The sequence below is a fragment of the Gordionus sp. m RMFG-2023 genome, chromosome 1 (assembly GCF_954871325.1).
Source record: "Gordionus sp. m RMFG-2023 chromosome 1, tfGorSpeb1-WG-v2, whole genome shotgun sequence".
NCBI lineage: Eukaryota > Metazoa > Nematomorpha > Gordioida > Chordodea > Parachordodidae > Gordionus > Gordionus sp. m RMFG-2023.
Window position 1 is genome coordinate 56084462 of NC_088775.1, and position 20433 is coordinate 56104894.

Below are 20433 nucleotides of genomic sequence, written 5' to 3' on the forward strand. Positions count from 1 at the left end.
ACGTTCGACGTTATACATCTTACCCATTTAATATATCCGTAATGTCTTGGTTATTTGGGTTTAATAGGAATTCTCCAAATGTTGAACATAAGCCAACTTTTGTATCAACTCCTACAGAAAATTATGAATCTAAAATTAATTCAAACAAAGGCATGGAAACCTACCGCTTTGATTCTTCAGCATTAGAAAGAGCCGCTAAAGCTGCAAAAGAGCTTGAGTATTCAAGTGAGATGGCATGTTATGTATATTGAACTGAGAATTATATTAAATCACATAATAAAAAAAATATTACATCTTAGTATTATAATTTTACATTATAGAAAATGCTAAAGAAGCCTTGGAATTAGCTAAAGCCCAAGAGTTGACATGGCAAATGGAACATCAAAATAAGATTAAAGTAAAATATTTAGGAAAATTATATATGTATGGAATCCATATGGATATGGAATTTCAATTTTAAATCAAATAATTTACTGATAGATTTTTAAATTTTAAAAATCAAATTTAACAGGAACAGTATATCAGCTTATATAGGGTACTCACTGGGAATTTCAGGCAATTATATCTTGAACCAATGAACTAGTTGTAATTTATATTGATTTTTATATGGATTATTCGCATAAATTAATAAATAAGAAAATTTTATACCAAAAATTGTCTAAAATTAATAGGGTAAGTACTCTACATATGCTGAAATATATTTTGGATTAAACCAGAATTTTAAAATTTGAGATTCAGAATTCCTTTGGATTCTATATCCCAATACAATATATATATATATATATACTGAAAAATGTATTTTAAAATTTTTTAATAGTATATTATATGAAATAATTTATAAAAAGGAATATGAATTGAATATTGAGCAAATGAAGATAGAGCAGCAAAAAATTTACTATGAGGAAAAGCATAAATTGATTGCGGAAGAAACCAAACAGAGCCAACAAGTTAGTTTTTTAAAATTGTCTAGATTAAATGCTAGTTTTTATTTTATTTTTAATTTATGTAAATTAACGAAGGGCAGGTTATATACTTTAAGGCTTCATCCCCAAAACACCATTGTATGAACCCTTATTCATTTATATCTTGTTTAATCTAAAAAATGTTAATCAAATATATATCATAAAATCCATTAGTATAAATAATATTACTTTGTTTATTTATAATAACATTGTGAACCTATAAAAATATGTAATAAATAATTTTAAAATGTATATATTTTATATGCAAATTAATAAGATGAATTAACTAATTAATGATTTTTTTAAAAAAAATATTTTTACAGATTATAAAAAGATAAATTTGACTGTAAAAAATATGTAATTGATTAAAAGAATAATTATATTTTATAAATTTTATTAATAGTTGGTATAAATAAATAGATAATTTATGATGTGACTAAAAATCTTTATTAAATTTTATGTTTAAAAATATATTTTTTATATTATATGAAAGATTGACTGACCATCTCAAAAATGAATGAAACAGTATGTTAGTTATGTTGTAAATGTTAATAAAATCTGGAAAATATTGAAAAAGAATTAAAAAATTCCAAGTTTTTTTGTATTTTTGGTAAAAATAAAAAATTAACTTGGTAGGAAAGGGATTTTTTTTGGGTGTTGATATTCTCTAAAAATGTTTATCACCTTTATATTAATATATTTAATAAAAAATCTCAGCCATTTTTGTTTTTTATTTTATTAAAATTTTTATTAGTGTTAACCCTTTCGTGCTTGACATATTTCCCGTGAACAAAAATTTTTTCTTTTCTAAAACTGAGTTAAATAAGATGCAAATAACACATTTATAACGTTTTTTATTTTAAAAAGTATATATATATAGAATTATAAAACGTTATCAATTGTCATCATTGGGATATTCATATGTAAAAAAATATACAATTTATTTTGAATGATAAGAAATAAAACAATTGCGACTTTTATTTAAACATAAAGATATTTTACATTTTAAACATTCAAATCTGGTATAACCATTTTTGCAATTCTTGCATCTTTGTCTGTTAGCCGCCAAGGGCCATGGCCTATTTTATCGAATCTAATATCTGGGATTGGATGAAAACTATTCAATTTCTTTCTTTTTTTTCAATCTTCAAATTATGTTTACCTTCTTTTCCATAATATTCCTTTCCAACCATCATTAATCCTTTAGTTATCCGAGCTTTAAACGCTAAAAGAGATATATATTTATCATCTTTCTGTTTGATGTGGCGTCTATAGAATAACCACGAATTCACCACACAGGAATCTAATAAATGAAAGAAAATTTGCATGTAAAAGCGCTTCCATTTCATGTCAATTCTGTATAGTTAAATTAACATATCATGGAGATCCACTTCGCCCATACCAGCATTATAATCTTGAATTATAGCCGGAATTTCGACATTAATAAAAGATTTTTCAGATACCGACCATCTTTTCGTTTGTGATGTGGGATTTATACCAAATGATGATATCGTGATAACCGATTTGTTATCAAACCATTTGCAAATTATAATATTATTATTAGAATCCACTTTTTAATCAAGGGACCCTCTTCCTTTTTTCTCTAAGATTTTATCATCAACCAGATGGCATCCTAATAATCGATTATATCTAATGGTCCCCGACATGATAAAGCCATTATCTTTGAGCGCAACTGCTAAATTATATGAAGAAAAAAAATTATCTATGTAAATTTTATTTTTTTTATGTGGGGGAACAGTTTCTAATAGTTGTATAACAATATCTCCGCTAATTCCCATCAAAGTTTTTTTTATATTTCCATTTTCCTAAATATATTTTGAAATCATATAGCATTCCAGATGATCCACATAAAGCGAAAATTTTAATTCCCCATTTATGTGGTTTTGAGCTAATATATTGTTTAAATTCACATTGCCCTTTGAAGGGGACTATCATTTCATCAATTGATAATTTTTCCTCTTATTGAATCTTTCTCATGTTCATTTTTAATGCACATGGTCTTAGTTTGAAAATTTATCGTAACGTAATTAGGCTGGCCCCTAAGGATTATATTATTATTATCATTAATATGAAAGTATTTTCTCAATTTCAAGAATCTGTTTCTTGTCATGCATTGAGAAATTTGAGGAATCACTGTCTCTATAGCCCAATATTGCCTTATTGATGGCTATTTAACAATGCTTGTATAAAGGTGAGTTCCGAGAAATTTTTCAATTTCACTACTATTTGTATTTGTTGATTTGCCAGATAATTGAAAAGAATAAATATTTGTTTGCTCTACTAAATTGTTAATAATATCATCGTCTATAAATTTTTTAAAATATTTGTAAGGCAAAATTTCCTTATCAGGTGGAAGCAAAAATTCTTGTTTAAATTCTGTTTTATATTTATATAAATCCTTATTTCGCCATAGGGTTTTCCTATTACTTGGGATATAATCATTATCATAATTTTCCAGTTCCAACCCAATATCTGGTGAAATATCATAGGTCATATTTAGATCAACTACTATGGCATTTTCAAAGTTCATCCTTCTCAATATCTACATCAGATATATCTCACTCTGGTATAATACATGTTGAGGTCATCTAAAAATTATTTATAAAATTTTTAAAAAAATATAAAAATAAAATTTTCACTTTCTTAACTTTTTGCAAATATTATAGTGGCTGGAAAATAGCCTATATTCAATTCTTACTATATCATATTTTTATTTAATTTTAAAAAATTTATGGAAAAAATTACATAAGAAAATCCCAATGTTACCAATTTGGATTTTCTTTAAAAAATCATATAAAAAATAGTTATTGTTAATTTTTTTTTTACTAAACAATCTATCATAAAAATATTATTTACCTTTGATTTATATATATTTATATAGAATGGTAATCGACGTAAAAGTGTAAAAATTTTGGCGCCTAAAATACCTAACTTTGAACTTATATTCTGATATAATAAAATAATGATTTTGACAGGTTAATGATAAAATATGAAAGAATAAATATTGTTTTGTAAATTAATGTGTCTAAATAGCAACCATTCGTTTTTTAAATATAAAAATTAATTGATTAAAAATTTTGATGACAAATGATCTCGCTGGGCGCGAAAGGGTTAAAAACAATTGGTATAACATCTAAATATGTATTAATACAATAATTTCTAAAAACAATAAATTTAAAATTAATTAAATTAAATTTCTGGTGGAATTAATAGCACTATAAAGTAGACCTTCAATTGCCGGGCCGGCCCGAATGCCCATTCCCGGCCCTATTATATTTTCTAGCGGATTTCATCAGGGCCTGGTTTTTTAAAAAAAATTTGATGGGCTTGGGCTGGGCTGGGCTTGGAATTAAAACTAATATATTTAAATTTAGATTATTTAAAACAGTTGCTAATTTAATGAAATATTGCCTTTTTTTTCTTCTAATAATAATAAATTTCAGTGTTGTAAACAAAATGTTTGCCTAAATATATTTAAATATTTTTAATTTTCATATTAAATATAAAAAAATTAAATTTTTGTATATGGGCTTCTCTGGGCTTGGAAAATTTTTGTGAAACTAATTATGGGCTTGGGAATTTTTTTTTAACATTACATATGGGCCGGGCTTGGGGCTAAAAAATTTTTTTACTGCGGGCTTGGTCAAAAAATTAAGGCCCATGAAGGTCTCTGCTATAAAGAAATAAAAATTAGATTTAAATGCTTAGCTCTAGAAATAAAACCATTTCCAAATTTTCATTAGTTCTTAAAATGGGGATCCAATAGAAATTAAATAGGGAAGACATTTTATTCGTATTATTGTCCTAAAATAAATAAGCGGAAGTATATATTTTATTCATTTTTTTTTTGCTTTAGCTTTATAATACAATTGAAAATATAAATTACAAATTACAAATTGAAAAAATTATAATAACAAAGTAAATAGTTAGTAAACGATGAATTAGAAAAAAAAATCATAATAACAAAAAAACAATATTGAGCATATATAGTAATATAATAAAAATTACAAACTAAATAAAAGTGAAACCAGCACAATTATTCAAAATCCTCTTTCTCTAATCATCAAGAGAGATCGAATTGATAAAATAAGCATAATTAGCGATAAGAATAGCTATTGCTATTACTGCTGTAATTATCAGCCTTCGCAGGGATCTCCAGAATTTTTCCTGATTAGGCGGCCAACGTCTTTAAAATTTTTATCCAAATCACCATATGTGTTAAAGTGGAGCAGATGAGGTGATCTTAAAATTTTGAGCTCTCTTCATCCTTGTTAAAATTGAAAGGGGATTTCGTGTCCAAACAAAAAAATCCCATATTATAAACTTTCCTATCAGAACCCCTACCATCGGGAAAGAGACCAGAAGGCTTCAATGAGGTAGGAAAACCAGCTGATAAGTGCAAGAGATATGATTTGATTGCACCTAGAGTGCCGGGTTTGCTGACTGGGATTACGATTTCAATGTAAAGGATGAAGCGCCATATTGTCATCATTAGTATGACATTTGCTGCATTTATATGGTAATGAAAAAGGAATGTTGAACCTGTTACATAGAACATAAATGAGCTCGTGATTGTCCAATTCAAGTTTAAGATTCATAGATGAAATAACAGATAAAAATTCATATCCCCGATCCTTGATAAGTTCAATGATTGTATGTGGTCCTAGCCTAAGGTGAGAGACTCGAAATAAGGTAAGCAACGGAGTTTTTCACAAGTGGTAAATCCCAATTTTTCTGTTTTACAGAGATTGGAAATATTGTTGTGGTTGTGACGGATTTTGTCCACTCCGTTTTAGAATTGCCCTAAATTATATATAGTAGAATTTTATATTAATGTTTTACCTATAAAAAATTCCCATCACCTTCAATTTTCACCAGGATGGTGGGTTCACCAAGTTGTTTCCCTTATTCTACATCTGACAACATTTGGGAGGCTTTAGACCATATATTTTAGCATGATATTTTTTCTTTGTTGTAGGAAAAAAATATCTAGGGATACTTTCTAATTTATTTATTATCAAAATATCATCATCCAATTCTGTATACATAATAAATTAAAAAATAAATCAAATATATATATCTGAAATACAATACCTATGGGGGACTTTGGATCGACTAACTCCGCATTGTGTGGATTATTTTCATCATCAAGCCCATTTTGGGAACCAATATCTAAAGGCAATGCATTATTTATAATAAAAGCATTTTATAATAATTCTAATATATATCCAAAATACAATACCTATAGGGGACTTTGGATCGACAAACTGCATCATGTGGATTATTTTCATCATCAAGCCAATTTTGGGAACCAATATCTAAAGGCACTGCATTATTTAAAATATAAGCATTTTAAAATAATTCTAATATATATCCAAAATACAATACCTATAGGGGACTTTGGATCGACAAACTTTGCATCATGTGGATTATCTTCATCATCAGGCCAATTTTGGGAACCAATATCTAAAGGCAATGCATTATTTAAAATAAAAGCATTTTAAAATAATTATACTGTTATTAATTAAATTTTTGTATCTAAAAATTTTTTACTTCATAAAAAAATTTTCAAAAAATCATTACCATTTTCATTGTTTCATACAATAAATTCTTTTAAATTTGAGAGATTATATTTAGTTTTCAATATGATATTATTTGATGTTATCAATTCATATACACCATGATATACAATAAATAATAATTTATATAATATAATATAATTACCCTTATCAAATATTTTATTGATCAAATATGGGCCTATCCAGGGGTTCAACATTTTCCCCCCTTTCCTATCCAATCTTTTATGGTTCCATGCAAGAACCTTTGTCCTATAGCAAAAGATTTTGTACCATTTGTTCTTTTTTCATAATCCTTGAGCTGTGCTATACCAATATTTTGTATAGCCAGCTCCGTTATTTTCTTGAGATGAGCCATTTTTATATCAAACTCTTCTTTTAAACATTCATCTCTAGTTATTTTTGAACCTCTGGTAAGGCAAATATATCCTCAATTTTGTTTTGTAACTAAATAATAATTAAAAATATAATAGTAAAAATTATTTCTACTGTAAGAGGACGTCGAGATTTCTGACCATACATCAGTTCATAGGGTGAAAATCCCGCGGAAGAGTGTATACAAGAATTGTAGGTGCCACATAGCCCTACTAAAGCATCTGGCTAGTCAGTTGGGATATCCAAAACCGATTTTGCTATTCGGTTCTGGATTGTTCTGTTAACTCGCTCAACTAAACCATTTGCTTGTGGGTGGTAGGCTTAGGTTATTCGCTGAACAATCCCATAATATGTATGGATTGTACAAACATTGTTACAGAATTCCCTACCTTGATCATTAATTTGAATCTTTAATAAATATATATTTTAGTTTTATTAAATTTTAAAAAAATATGCATTATTAGATTGATAAAATTCAAATAAGTTATTTTTAATTTTATTACTTCATAACATTGGTGAGTGTTGACAATGATATATAAGGCTTTAGCAACGGATTTGGCTGTTTTATCCTTAATAGGAATAGCCATTAAATATTTGGAGAAATAGCATATGGCACATGAAATATATTTATAATTCTCTTTAGATTCTGCTGGATTAAATCAATGCCAATTTGATACCAAGATTTTGGAACTACTTTAATATTGTGCAGCACTTTGAAGTTTTAAACGACTTCTTGATTTTTGACAAACCTCACAGGATTTGATAAACTCCCTAATGTCTTTATTGCTGCCCAACCAATAAAAGCTGTAAAAAATTGAAAAAGATAATTGCATATTTTTACTTTTCCATTATTATCTGGTTAGTTTTATTAATCACCAGATGCCCTCCCATAGCTATTCCTGGGACTTTAGATACACCTCCCTCATGTATTCTTTTAATAATATTTTTTTGATCATCTTTAGTCCATAAAATCTTTCTGGCCCGACCTTTTTAATTTCGATAAAATTTTGCATACTGAGAGAATATCATTAGAAAGCATCGAATCGAAAATTTTAGCCTCCTAGTACTCAGTTCCTGAGATATCAATGGTCAAAAGTGCCAAAAATGACCTTTTTTCGAAAAATACGATAAAATTGAGATAAGTTATAAAATAATGATTTTAAAAATATGTTATCATTTTGCAAATCTATTAAAGGCCTTTTATTAAATATTAGGGATTTTTTTGAAATAATATTGTTGTGGTTTTTATTTACGTTATAAATTTTAAACATAAAAACTCCAGGTATTTCGCTTTTCAAATTTTTTTGAATTTAATATTTTCTTATTCTCTAACCTTATATCTATTCATAAAAAAATTTAAACTTGGGACAACCATGGGTTTTTTAGTTATTGGGATTTAAAAAATAGATGGCGCCTTTTTATAAAATAACGCGTTTTGTTTAGATTATTATTTTTTTTAACTTTTTTCTATTTTTAAACATAAATAGCAAGATTTTCTATCATTAATATCATGAAATGAGATTATTTAGCTGCGGTTATAATCATTTTTTTTTATAAAAAATTTTAATTTTCGAAAATTTATAAATTTTGTAGATATAATAGATAAATTAAAATTCATGAAAGATATTACCTATTTTCGGTTTTTAATTAGATTTAGTTTTTTTGACGCCATTATAATTTCGTGTTGCGATAAATTATATATACGCCCAGTAGCCGTTGATAGGCTAATTATTGTTAAAATATTATTTTTTGGTATGAAAAGGATATCTTGTGCAGCTAGATAAACAAAAGAATTTGCTAGTCTTTTAGGGTGAAAAAAATTAATTTTTACTTCATCTCTAATTACATTCACTTCTTGTACAAATCCTAAGCACCAATCGTTTATATATGCACATGTTACATATCCTCTAATCTCATCGATTAACAGATCCTCAATCAAAGGATCCTCACGTGGATATACTATATTCTCCACAATAAATGTCTGCAAATTAGAATATAGAAGTGTTGAGTTTAGTTAAACAATTACTCGCCTTAAAATGATTATATAATTCTTTCAAATTATTAAGAACTAACCTTTTTTGAACGTTCACTCGTTCCCCCTTTTCAATGCTCTCATTTTCCTGGTAATGCCCTACTAACTTCATCACTGCAAATTTTTTTAACAATATCAACTGTTTTTGATTGAGATATTTTTGCAGGCTTTCTATTTGGAGTTTAAAAAATCCTCTTTTCTTCTAAAACGATTTTAGGATTATATGCCATATGATTATGTAGCGTTGAATGTCGATTTTATTTTATTTGCGCTCCAATTAGGATGCAGAATGGTCAGCAATTCATATTTTTTTATTTTTAGATAAATTAGGATATTGTAATTTCATATTATTGAGTAATATCATTATTATCTTTTGTACCCGATTCTGGATTGTTAATTATTATATCTGAAATAAGCTTTTTATATTTTCGCTATCCTTTTTTTTTGATAATTTATTTCGGTTAGTTTTTTTTTGTAAATAGGAGATATTCCAATATCGTTTAAAGTTATATTGATTGTATCTATTAATGTTGATGATGTGTTGATATTATTTACATATTTGCTATCAGAATAGTTATATTTTCAATATTTTTTTGTGATAACCGTTTTCGAATTTATCACAAATATAGTGTTCCGCCTCAATGTTTGGATATTTTGTCATCCACGTCATGACTTTACCCGGGTTCTTTTTATAATTAAAGTGTTTAGATTCTTTAAAAGGATTTAACACATTCATATTTATACATTATAAATAATTTTAAAAATAAAAAATATTTGTAAAATAAAAATTAATTAATATTAGGGCAGGTGCATGAAAACCTGCTTTTATCTTTCAACAATTAATTTTTCTATTTTCTTGTAGGAGATATCGGAATCTTAACTATCTTTTTAGGAAATTTAATCATTTATTATAAAAACAACTAATTTTTACAAGTTATCAATATAATAATAATAATAAGTAAGCCTATCAAACGATCTATATAATATTTTTTCATGATAGTAATGCTGGAAAATCATATTATTTATATTTAAAAATGAAAAAAAGTTTAAAAAAATAATAATCTTAAAAAAACACTTTATTTTATAAAGGAGCGCCATCTATTTTTGAAATTTTTTTTTAAATCGTAATGACTAAATAACCCATGGCTGTCTCAAGTTTAAATTTTTTTATAAATAGATATAAGGTTAGAGAATAAAAAAATATTAAATTCAAAATAATTTGGAAAGCGAAACACCTGGAGTTTTCATGCTTAAAATTTATAACGTAAATAAAAACCGCAACAATATTATTTCAAAAAAATCCTTAATATTGACATATAACTTATATTTTTCTTTATTTTTTAACTTATCTCCATTTTAAAAAATCGTATTTTTCGAAAAAAGGTCATTTTTGGCACTTTTGACCATTGTCTCAGGAACCATGAGTACTAGGAGGCTAAAATTTCGGATTCAATGATATTTTATCTGCATACAAAATTTTATCGAAATTAAAAAGGTCGGGCCGAAAAGTTATCGATTTGTTATGGAATTACCCAGTTATTAATAAAAATATTACTATTCCTACTTTTAAAAGATATTATATTATTTCTATTAACATCTAAAATTTACTTTTACTTATAGTGTAATACAAATTTTCATTTTTGAAGGCATTGCATTTCCTAATAAAGTTTGACTTATTAACATTCATTGGAACTTTAGAACATTTTAAGAAGTCATATATCTTTAAAATTGTTGCTAAAATAATTTTTTAAATAAAAAATATTTTATTAAAAACTTCATAATGCAGGAAATATACTAAAAAAGAATTTCAAATTAAATTGTATTATATAGAAATATTTCCAATTTGACTTCGTTCAAATCTGACGTTTTAAATTTGAGAAAATTTAAGCTATTAAGCATATTGAAATTCATAATGCTAGATTTTGAAAAAATCCATGAGATTTTGAAATATAGAATAGCCGTGAGATTTTGATTACATGGCCCCCAATGTATTTGAAGCGATAAAAATCAAAATCTCATGAAATCACTTTCACACGGTATTAGCCGTGAGATTTTGATGGTGTGAGATTTCAAAATCTCACGGTAATCACTTTCACACGTTACACCGGGTTCAGCTCGGGTTTAAGAATTTATGAATTGATCAAAAAAAAATCTATATTTAAATCATAATTAAAACTAGACATTAATTTGGTATAAAAAATTAATTTTTTATTTTATTTAAAGGCAACTTTAAAAATACAAAGCGGTCATGTATCAATTTAAAAAATTTTTATTTAGATATATTTCTTTAAATTAACAACCAATATAATAATTTTTACGACTTGTTAACTTTTTTTTTCTTCTAATTAGTCTTTAAGAATTAAAAAAATTAAACATAAATGGCATAAATGAATTTAGTTGTTTAAAATTTATTATCACTTCACGTAATTAGAAATTTGAAAATATTATAAAATCTTAATAATTTTAATAAATATTCAATAAAAAGTGTTGTTTTGATTGCTAAAATGACTTAATTCACATTTTATGATAAATCATTAAACATAATAATTTTTATTATAAAAATATATATAAAATATTATATATAAGGTGTTAAAAATTCAGATATAAAAATATACATAATATGAATAAGTTAAAAGTTGGGAAAATTTCTTTTTTAATTCAAAAATTTGCTTCTGTTTTCAGCTTCATATTTTTTGGCCTTTTTAGATTTATGAGTTTTTAAATTTTTCCTCTTTGAGGTATAGGATTGATATTTTCTTTATTTAGAAAATTGTCTAACTATTATTAAATTAATAATATATGTTAGCTGCAATGTGAAATATTCGGCAATGTATACATTGCCGGAATATTTTCGGCAATGTGAGGTAGTGGTAGGCAGGGTAATTTTGTTATTTCGGCAAAGTATACATTTGGTATTAATTTATTATTATTTAATATAAATTTATTATTATAAATTTATTTTATATATTTTTTTAAATATATTTTAATTTGTTACAATATATTTTTTGATTGATATTTTTTTTTAATCGAAACTAGGTAATTACAAACGTTTGTAAATAAATGCCTTAGAATAATAAATGGAATCTTCTACCCTAATATTATCTCAAATGAAAATCTTTGGAAGAAGTCTAACCATACCCAGGTTCACGTGTCTTTAAAAAAGAAACGTCTTACTTTCTTTGCCCATATTTTAAGAAATCATAGCAACAATAGCCTCGTTATTGATGCCATTAATTGGTTATACTCCTTTAATGGGAAAACATATTGCAAATATAAGACATTATGGTTCTACAGAGCCTTGAAAGACATAATGGATCTAAACTTAAATTTGAAGCAATTCCTAAGGCTAAATAAAAACAAAAAATCTATAAAAAAATTACTAAAAATTAAATCGAACTACCTAAACCTCTCATAATTTTTTTTTTTTCTGTATTTTTCAGGTTATTTAATTTCTTCATCTCTCAATTTTACCTCTTGATTTTGTCTTTCACCTTTTCTGTGAATTACTTACTTCACTGACTTCAGCTTTTATTTATCTTATTGACTTAATATACTAATTTAAATCAGTCCGTCCCATATTTTTAATTAAATATACATTGTACTTCTATGCATTCCCATTATATGAGTTAAGATATATTAATGACATTTTTGAGGAATAGTTTGTGATTTGCGTTTCCTATGTGGGCTAAAATTTTTCTTTGGCTCTTTTTAACTTAGTTTTTGGGTATGTTTTTGTAATTTTTCCATAGTTTTTGAGTTTGTAATGTTTCTGGGGTAGAGGGTATCCTCTTTTGTTTATGAGACATTTATTTGTTTATAGTCATCTGTTTCTTTTATTTTATTTATTTATTTTTCTCTTCCCTAGTTTCTTTGGTCTCTCTAACATGTCCGCCCCCTCCATAGACAAATATAGGAATAGTGGATATGTCCTCAGTCTAGAAATTACCGATTTCTCTCTTATCTTTCATACTTTTTGTATACATTTAAAAGTTTCCACTCGCCTTTGTATTCTAATTTCTCTTCTTCTTTGCAACTACTTCCATTATTAAGTATATTTCTTAAATACATTGTGACTACATTTACCCTGTTTCTAACTATAAGTTTTTGAAGTGATTACTTGTTTTTTCTTTAAAAAAATAAGGAATAAAAAAAAAACTTTTTCTTTTATTATCGCTAGTTAACTAGATCTAACGTCTTTAACTTTTTCAAAACATTACATCTAAATTGAAGTCTACATATAATACATTGGTCGTTGCCAGTATTTCTTCTTGTTTTATTTTTATGATCTTTATTTATTTAGGAGTGGCAAGAGTTTAGCCTTGTTTTACTCCTTTTTACCTTGGAGGTAGGGGATTTTCTTCGTCATTGATTTCGAAGCACAACATGTATTAGTGGTTTTCTGGATCTGGAAGATGTTGGGGTCTTCCCTTTTCTGACAAAACTGCATGGTTAACATTATCAATAGCTCTGTTATAATTCACAAATGTAAAGCAGAAGGGGGTTTGTACTTAGTTTTTCTGCATGATTATTTTTCTAAATTAATTTTTGGCTCCAGTATTTTCTTTTCTTGGCCTGTATATACTTATGTATTTTTTTGGGGGGGGGGAAGTTTTTCGGTGTGGGTGATATGCTTTTTTTGAGTGAACCAAAAATTTTTTTTTTCCATGCTATAGGATGTGATGGCTATAGCTCAATAAGCCTTAAATTTCTGTGGTCTTAGTTTTGTTGGGTAGTTACTTAGGTAGGATTTTGATCCATCCCACTGCAGTAGTTCCGCTCTCCCATATTCTATTAAACGAGGGCAAATAGGTAGCGATATTATATAGGTGCTATTTTTTTTGGGTTTTCTGCTGTGATATTATCTGGCCCTGGAGCTTTGCTTTTTCTTAGTGTTTTTTTCTTAGTCTTTGTTCACTTGTTATTTCATTTATGGAAAAACCAGTCGACAGGGGGGTGGCGAGGTTTGTAAATATGTTTTGTTGGTAGAGTCTTTCCGTGAGTGATAGACTATCATATAACAATCAAGCCATAATGCCTTTTGTTAATCCTGGCCAACAATTACTTTTCCATTTCCTAAAACTTACGGAGCTGGTTCCTATTTCTGCGTCATAGTTTCCTTTCTCTCATATCTTTATCATTATCAAAGACCTTTTTCGCTATATAATCTATCTATCACTCCATAGAGTATTTTATTTCTCTGGAAAAAGAAAAAAAAACCTTTTATTGTGTGATGTTCGTTGCTGGATAGTCATAAACCGATTACTAACTAGTTTTTGCCTATTCACTGGAATCTTCACCTATTTTAAACAATTTGTGGTAAACCCATTTAGCTTTTGCTTATTTCATGAATAAATTCTAATCTCAATTGATATGAACACATTCTCAATTATTGTTAGTAACTATCAAGGTTTACATTAGATGTTAAACTTAAAATTAGCCACCACCCACCCTTAAAGTAATTAAATTATTTTGGCAGTTCATGGGTATAGGCTTTTGTTTTGCCCATTTCTTTTTGTTTATTAGCCTATAGACGTTTAAGCAACAGTTCTCGGACTGTTGCGCGTACAAGTACGTGCGGCTTGCCCACAAACGTGTGAAGGGCTCCTCATTTTTTTTCTACCCTTAATTAACTATCCAGTTTGATGGATTTTTGAGGAAAACCTAGCGTAGCTCTGTTGTATCCACAACCAGAGGGCGAAAACGCTTTTATCACGTATCACGTAATATATATTTTGATCGCTAATTTTTTTTATTTTTGGTGTTATATGATTTCTTAATAAATTTTTTTAAATATATTTTTTTGATTGATATTTATTTTAAAATATATATTTTTTTTCTTGATATATCTTTTGATCGCTAATTTTTTTTATTTTTTTGTGTTATATTTTTTTTAAATATATTTTTTGATTGATATTTTTTTTTATATTTTATATTTTTTGTGTTTATATGTTTTTTTAATATATATTTTTTTTAAAATTTATATTTGATATATCTGTTGATCGCTAATTTTTTTTAATTTGTGTTATATGATTTTTTAAATAAATTTTTTTGATTGATATTTTTGATTGATATTTTTTAATATATATTTTTAAAATGATTTTTATATATTTATATTTTACGTAATTTTATCTATTATATATCTTTTGATAGATAATTTTTTAGGTAATAGTGACAAATGTCATAATCGTTATTTTTGAACTTTTTTGAGTTTTTTTAAAGCTAATAGATAAAAATTGTTAAATTAATATTTCAGTGAAAGTGTAGTATAGAAAAGTGACAATTGTCAATCGTTATTTTTGAACTTTTTTGAGTTTTTTTAAAGTAAATAGGTAAAAATATGTTTTGTAAACATGTTAAATTAATATTTCAGTGAAAGTGTATTTAGATTGTTTCAAAATGAAACTTGCTTCAGAATGCTTGCTTATATATATCCTCCACATTTTCTTTTAGCCAGTAATAGTCTTCAACAAATTTCAGGTGCTTGCTGTTCGTCATATAAGCACTTGAACCTAAAATATAAAATAATATTTATATATTCTATTAATATAATACCTGATCTCTTAGATAAGGCATAATATTTGTTGAATTTAGCTTAGAAACAAACTTCTTCTTAATTTGTTCATAATTAAGATCATACTTCTTCCCATTTTATTTTACTTGCTGCTATGTCTATATTTGAGGTCGCTATTGCACCACAAATATCCATAAGATCTTATATTTTCCATCAATTGAAATTCGTTCGCCATATTTTCACGCAAATTGCAAAAGTATGATAAAAAGATTAAAGCTTTACGAATCGTAAAATTTTTAAGAATCACGTAATTTGCGCGAAATCGAAAAAATCATTTAGTCCAATATTTTAATTTTCCATTAAAAATGGCTTAAATTTTTTTCTCGCTAGATTCGCGAAAATTGCGCGATTCAATTTTTTGATACTTAGGACATAGCCTATTGTTTTACCCTTGTCAAGCAATAAGGGGAGTTGATTATCGAAAATTTTTTATTGCCGTTTATTTAGACATCTTTTATAAATATATATAAGATGTAAAAACCTTGACGACGAAATCGGCATTTCCGAAATATGCATTTTAACAAAAATCGAAATTTATATTTAATAAAATAGATGTCATATGAAACTACCAATTATTTTTAAAATTAATTTTGTTTACAATTTACCATTAACAGGATATTTTCACATTTTATACTAAAATATTTCGAATTTCTTCTAAATGTACCATTTAAATTGTGTTAGGCAGTGAGGTCAAAATGCCTTTGTATTAAATTTCCGTATAATTTTTTATTATTAATTTTTATTTATGATAACCATTGACTATCATAGATACATGTTATATATTCATTTTTTTAATGATAACCAATGATTGTCATAAATGCATGTTATATATTCATTTATTTTTTCATTATATTAAATTCGCATTAATATTCAAGTGAAATAATATATTTAATATTCGCTATTATGTTGAATTTGAATAAAAGCTAACTTCAATATTTTCCTGGGAAATTGTATAAAAATATAAAATTTAAAATTATTTGCTCTTTGTCTTATTCATCTTCCATAATATAGGAGAAATTTATTCCTTAATAAAAATTATTAATTATATTAATAAATTAGAAATCTTATTTTATATTTTCTTTAGAATAGGCAAAAAACTATGACAAGTTATTTGTTCTGGAACAGGTCTTTGTATAAAGCCCCGGCTACTACGTTTGACTATACCTCTGACTATCATAGTCCGTTTGCCATTAGATGTGACCCAGAAATGCCACTCAGCTTTTATTCCGAAATCATCTTTCTGGTTGCAAAGACTGATTATATTTTTGCGATTCTTATATTGTGATGCTGCTCCATCTGAAAAATGGAAGAAATTTTTTAGGCGTCTTTAAATTTATCTGTTGAGTAACAGACTAAATATTTTTGGAGTAAATGAATGGCAATTATATTATGAATAAGGGATTCCGATGTAAATACATAACTTAAATAATTTAAATCTAAGTGTCTGGTAATTAAAAAGGGATGAATGGTAATTTGCCCTTTAATCCAAAATCCTTATACATCTTGAATCATAAAGTCATAATTTTCAGCAAAATCTGCCTGAACGATATATTCTTCATTTAAAATCATTTGAATAGATTTCATATCTTAAAATGTTTTTGAGATGTAAATAATTTAACAATTACAGGTGCAAAAATTTCCATTTTTCGAATCTTTAAAGCTCTATATCTCGGGAACCAGGTGTGCTAGCGAACTAAAGCTTTTTTTTTTATCGATCTAAATAATTCCAGCAATTTTTAACAATTTTAAAGGGGTCGGTCTAAAATGGGCCTTCTTGATCAATTTATCATGGATGGTCTAGAAATTCAAAATTTTTTTTATGGTAATTTAGGAACAAAATTAATTTCATAACGCCATCTATTTTATGCAAATAAAAAGGTTAATTTTTGGTAAATGTGCATATTTTGGAAGAGCCGATAACGTCGCCAAAGTTTCCATATCATAAATATATTTATAAATGGTGTCTAAATAAAAGGCAAAAAAAATTTTTGAGAACAAACTCCCTCTATTGCTTAAAAATACAAGTAAATTAATATATATAAACTGGAAGTTTTAGACCAAATTGGCACCAAAATTTTTTCTCTAGAGATTTTCTTTACCTACAATTTGATATATTATTTTGATTTTTACCATGAATAGTTTTAAGTAGGGATTCGGGTTCAATTTTAAAGCTAGAAAAAATATGTGAGTTCGGTTCAGGGAAATATTTTTGAACCTGGGTTTGGTTCCGGGTTCAGCTCGGGTTTAAGAATTTTTGAATTGATAAAAAAATATTTTATATTTAAATCATAATTAAAAAACTACATAAATTTGGTATAAAAAATAAATTTTTTATTTTATTTATAGGCAAAATATAGTTAAAAATACAAAGCAGTCATGTATAGATTTAAAAAAATTTATTTATACGTATTTCTTAAAATTAACAATATTCAATATAATAATTTTTACTTTGACTTGTTCACTTTTAATAATCTTTGAGAATAAGTTAAAAATTAAAAATAAATGGCTTATATGAATTTAATTGTTTAAAATTTATTAACAATCCATCAGAAATCTTTGAGAATAAATTAAAAAAAAATTTAAAAATTGAGTAAATGAATTAAGTTGTTTTAAATTTATTAACTTTTAATTAGAAATTTGAAAATATTATAAAACGTCAAGTAAATTATTAATATGTATTTACAATTATACAAATATCTAATATTAATTTAAATAATACACTGAACGGTTGAACCCGGGTTCAAATAAAATTCCCGGGTTCGGTTTGGGGTTTTGAAAATTTTATAAACGGGGTTCAGGTTCGGTTCGGGTTCAGATTTTTTCCCCAAAACTCGGGGTTTCTTCTCTGGGTTCGGTTCGAACCCAAGGTTTTAAGATATAAGCATTTTTAAAATTTTAGATTTGAAAGACACTATTTTTCCCACATTTTGTGGCCCTTTATCTTGGGAACCGGGAGTTCTAGCGTGCTAAATTAAGCGGCTTTCTCATTCAATTTTTTTTAAACAATTTTAAGGGGTCGGCCGAAAAACTATTTTTTTGATCTATTTGATCTGAACTGGCCTATAACTAACATGCCAAGTTTCGTTCATTTTTGAGATAGTCGTCCGAAATACTGGTTGATTTGTAATTGAATGAACCATATATATTATTTTGATTCAATATATTACTGGATATTAAAATTTTTTAAAAAATATTATTTTCTTAGTTAAATAATAAAATTTCAAAAAAACCAATAAATTTAGTGATTGGTCTGATAATTTGAATCTAATTTCAGGGCAGAGCTTGCATTGAAGTCAGGTTTATCGTACTAATTGCATTGATTAATATTTCAATTAGTATTTTTTAAACTAAATAAACTACTGTTTAAATTTTTAAAATATTTTATTCTTTCACTCATCATTTGCACATTTTATTATCATGTTTAATCTTCTTCCATAGTGTGCACCGTCATTATCGTATGGTATTTTATGTATAAAATAAATACTAATTTGGTCATCGTCAAAGGGTTTTTTATTTTTTTTGATTCGGCGAATCTCCTGTTAAATCTCGAATCCGAATTATTAATAAAAGATTCCTCAGATTTGGTTTCAGAAACTACATCAGCATTTATGACTCACTGCAATGTTCATTTTAATTGTTCCTATTCTCTTGTTATTATAGTTTTAATGTTATATAATATTGTATGTTATATTTCAATGGGAATTTTAAATAAATTAATATAAAAACATTATTTAATAATGATTACTTTAAAACATTGTTTAATGCCAATTTTCAAATGAGTAGCTGGAAATTTTTTTTGCCCTCAAATTTTCTGCATTGGAGGTTTTAAAAGATCAAAATTTTTTTTAAATGTTGTGATTTTATTATGAAAGATTTTTTAATCATAAAAATCACAAACTTTATACTTATAATGATATTTTTACAAAGAAATTTGGAATTTTAGTTAAAATAAAATTTGAACATTCTCAAAAAAATCTTCCGAGATCAAAATCTTTGAAGATTTTTTATTTTTGAGCAAATTTTAAACTGCTTTTAAACAAATAACATACGTTTATAAAATGTTAAAAATTACTTAGCGATCTTTATCATAGATGATACATTACCATAATCCCTTAACTATAATTTGGTAGAAATGTTACTCACCACATGACGATGTGTAAAAGTAGTGCTGTAAACATTTTTAAAAAAATCGAACGCGTTAAACGTTCATTGACAAAAATCGAACGCGTTCACGTTCAAATTCAAAAAAAGGAACGTTCAAAATTTTATGATAAATTTTTTTTTAAATTTAATTTAATATAAATAAATGCCTTATATTTTTCAACACAATATATTAGCCATGATAAAAAATAATAGTTTTATTTTGATAATATAATTATAAATACAATATAATAGAGCGATAAAAAAATAAATTTATAAAAAATTTTTCTTATTAATTTTTAATAATAATTGCTTTTCAAAATTTTCATCTGATAGGCATGAACGCTTGGCAGTTAATACAGCGTTAGCTATACTAAAAACTCGCTCAACAGGGGCAGATGAAGGGATTGCGGTGTTATACTTGATAAACAATTCTTTTAAAGGGGGGAATTTATTAAAAACATTTAATGTTTTATCCATTGTTTCAAAAATAATTAATGTTACAATCAGATGTCTTTTTAAATTGGAGCTTGAAGATGTTGACACTGATATAATACTTTTTGGACACATTTTACATTTGGTAACTATTGAATTACCTTTTGATTTTAAAACAGTGAAATATTTTTGATATTTGGGCCATGGTAATTCTAATTCATCTAATATTGAATTTTGATTTTCAGAATCTGATGATGAAATATTTATATCCATGCAAATGCTAATCTATTAAATTAAAATATAAAATATTTAAATTAATAA

At 26.1% G+C, this 20433-nt stretch overlaps 1 protein-coding gene across 3 annotated transcripts in view; it reads left to right on the top strand.

Moving 5' to 3' along the window:
* LOC135931087 (ATPase family AAA domain-containing protein 3-B-like) overlaps window positions 1-20433 on the top strand; it is a 104984-nt gene continuing 84551 nt past the window's right edge. For all 3 annotated transcript variants that reach the window (XM_065467957.1, XM_065467958.1, XM_065467956.1), the window contains exons 1-3: window positions 1-225; window positions 321-397; window positions 846-947. In XM_065467957.1, coding sequence (XP_065324029.1) covers window positions 42-225; window positions 321-397; window positions 846-947 — 363 coding nt within the window. In that variant the 5' untranslated portion in view covers window positions 1-41. The remainder of the gene's footprint in view (window positions 226-320; window positions 398-845; window positions 948-20433) is intronic.